This window comes from Helianthus annuus, chromosome 17 (genome assembly GCF_002127325.2).
Source record: "Helianthus annuus cultivar XRQ/B chromosome 17, HanXRQr2.0-SUNRISE, whole genome shotgun sequence".
Classification (NCBI taxonomy): Eukaryota; Viridiplantae; Streptophyta; class Magnoliopsida; order Asterales; family Asteraceae; genus Helianthus; species Helianthus annuus.
In genome coordinates, this window is record NC_035449.2 from 138,843,958 (window position 1) to 138,847,117 (window position 3,160).

At 38.8% G+C, this 3,160-nt stretch overlaps 1 protein-coding gene across 1 annotated transcript; it reads left to right on the forward strand.

The window, feature by feature from the left end:
- The first annotated feature begins 781 nt into the window (after window positions 1–781).
- Window positions 782–2,750, forward strand: LOC110925094. The gene is made up of 4 exons (XM_035986320.1): window positions 782–1,117; window positions 1,225–1,746; window positions 1,846–1,925; window positions 2,652–2,750. Exons 1-4 carry the CDS (start codon window positions 832–834, stop codon window positions 2,748–2,750), a joined length of 987 nt encoding a protein of 328 aa, XP_035842213.1. The 5' UTR covers window positions 782–831.
- Window positions 2,751–3,160: the final 410 nt, after the last annotated feature.

The window sequence follows — 3,160 nt, forward strand, 5'->3', positions numbered from 1 at the left end:
ACTCGAAACCTACTGTTATGGTTTATTAAGTTTTCAAACTCCGTTTTCCAGATTTCTATCCCAGAATAATGGATAAAACAGAACTGATTAATCAACATATGCTCTGATACCACATGTTAATCCGTTCTGTTTAAACATAATGGAAAACATGAAAACATACCTGATTGCAGCAGTACAGGCCAACAGAGAATCCAGATGGAGACACAACAATAAGTTTTGACATGATTGTCAACTTGGTCTGGTTCCTCCTTAGGGTGCAATCTAATGATGGTGATGATAAGAAACCGACAAGGGAATCGGTTAGACCATGCGTAACGGGGCGTGTTTTTTAAAAATTTTTGCTTTATAACGCCCTATAACGCCCCGCCTACCATTACGGTAGGCGTTATAGGGCGTGATTTTTGAAAAAAATTCGTCCCGGCGTTTAAATTAAAACGCTCCTCAAACTTTGACCACCCAATCAACGGCTAGTTCTCCAACGGCTAGTTGATTTAATTTTTTTTTTAAATATTAAGTATATATATATATATATATAAACAATCAAAACTCATCCATTTTCAACAAAAACAATCTCAAAACCTCTCTAAAAAATCCCACATTTTTTAAAAAAACTTGATGGATTCTCCTAGTTCTTCATCCATGATAAATTTTTACTACAACGAGTATTTTGCGGATGGCGATGGTTCGACCGATGAGGAGCTTGAGCAAGAGGCGGTTACGAGTGCATGTCAACTAGCGGTGCGATATGTCAACCATTCTCGTCGGCCTGAAGCCCCAAAAAATAAAAGAGGCTATGTTGAACGAGACCGACGCGCGGCACACGAGCGTTTGATGAAAGACTATTTTGACGAGGCGCCGACATTTTCAAACGAAGTTTTTAGGCGTCGTTTCCGGATGAGTAAACGGTTGTTTCTACGCATAGTCAACGACTTGGAAGCCAACTACGATTATTTTAAACAAAAACCGGATGCGAGAGGGGGACTTGGATTCACCGGTATCCAAAAGTGTACGTCGGCATTACGAATCCTTGCTTATGGTAACACTACCGACATCAACGACGAGTATCTAAAAATGGCGGAGAAAACAACACGAGATAGCTTGGAACATTTTTGTCGCGGTACAATTCTTATACTTTACTTTTATTTTTTTTTAAACGACGCGTATGCTTAGAATTGTTTTTTTTTTTTTTTTTGAATCTTATGTTTGTCTATATTTTTTATAAAGGTATAATTGATGTGTACGGTGCGCGTTATCTTAGAACGCCTACATGGGAGGACCTTCAAAAGATCTACGAGGTACATAATGTCGAGCATGGTTTGCCTGGTATGATCGGGAGCATAGATTGCATACATTGGCGTTGGGATAACTGCCCGACTGCATGGCGAGGCCAACACACACGTGGTGACCAAAAAGGACCCACTATTATTCTTCAGGCGGTTGCTTCACAGGACCTTTGGGTTTGGTCGGCTTACTTTGGCGTGGTCGGGTCATGCAATGATATCAATGTTTTTGAACAATCGCCGTTGTTAGAGAAGTGGATTTCTGGCAAAGCTCCAAAAGCGTCGTTTTACGCAAATGGAAACTACTACCCCCATGGATATTATTTGAGCGACGGAATTTATCCTAGGTATTCGATTTTTGTGAAGACGTTTAGTGATCCTATTGATGACAAAAGAGCATACTTTAAAAAGATTCAAGAGTCTTCACGAAAAGACATTGAGAGATGCTTTGGGGTTCTTAAACAACGTTGGCAATACTTGAGAAATCCTTGTCGTGCATGGAGCAAGCAAAAAATGAGAGATGCTATGTACGCTTGTATAATCATGCACAACATGATTTTGGAAGACGAAGGAAAGGCGATATGCCAGAATTATGTGCCAGAAGCCGTTCAGCAGGAGCATCCGCAGGCGTCAATGGAAGAAAGAGTGAGTAACGCGCGAGAGTTGCGTTACGAACCGTACCATTCCCAGTTAATGGTTGATTTGGTACACCACGCATGGTCGGTTCGGTACGTACCACCTGAGGGAGAGGAAGAAACGGAGGACGAGGAAGACGAAGTTGGCGAAGGTGAAGAAAGCGAAGACGAAAACTAGTTTTTTTTTTCTAGTATTGTATTTTTTTTTTATTTTCTGTTTTTTTTATTTTCGGTTTTTTTTCAGTTTTTTTTTTATTTTTTTTCATGTAATGTAATTTTTTTTTAAATTAATGAAGTTTTTTTATGTTTTAAATTAAAAAAAAATAATTGGGAAATGATTGTAAAATGATTGAATGGGGCATTATGGGGCATTATACCACTACACCACTTTTGCTATAATGCCCCCTTGCTGACTAGGACGCCACATGGCGCAAAACGCCCCATGGTGGGGGCATTATAGTGTATAACCACTACACATGGTCTTATGGAGAGGGAGGCGAGATTGATGTTATGTGCTATTAGGGTTTGTGAAATTGTCTAACCCTTTAACCTCCACATTATTCTCCTTATATATGCACCCAGGAGGAAACCCTAATTAGTTAATAAGGGTAATTAGGCCCATCAACATTTACCAACTAATTATTTAATAGGATTGTTATATATTTTGATCCATATAATGTAAATGATTATAATGGCTACTAGATTAAATATAAAATAAACATATTTAATCTTACAGTTATTACAAATCCATGATTTGCAAACATATTCAAACAAGTCTAAATGTGGTAAGAGCCCAAAACTAATAAAAGTATCTAAGAATATGTGGGCTGGATAGAGTCCGGCTAGGTTGGGTTACCTTCTAGCACTTTTGTTTTTTTTAAACGGCAAATTTGGATCACTGGCGGACCACCGGAGTATCATCGTGCCACCAGCGGAACCACCCAATCATATTCATCTCCACTAGGCATAATGGTTATACACCAACTCAGGAGGAAACCCAATAAATGTGGGAAAAACCCCCCTTGTGGGAATCGAACCAAGGACCTATTGGTCATAAAGTCTTATTCGATCCCCAAGATGCCACTAGTCTATAAAGCCATTGACAAGCACTTTTGTATTTTACTCAGACTTATCAAATAAGTTAGAAATGTTACATAGTTGTTTGGGAGAATATAGAAATTTAGGAGAGGTTGTAAGCATTTAATGCTTCTCGGTGTTCACTCATTACATATTTATTGTACATAG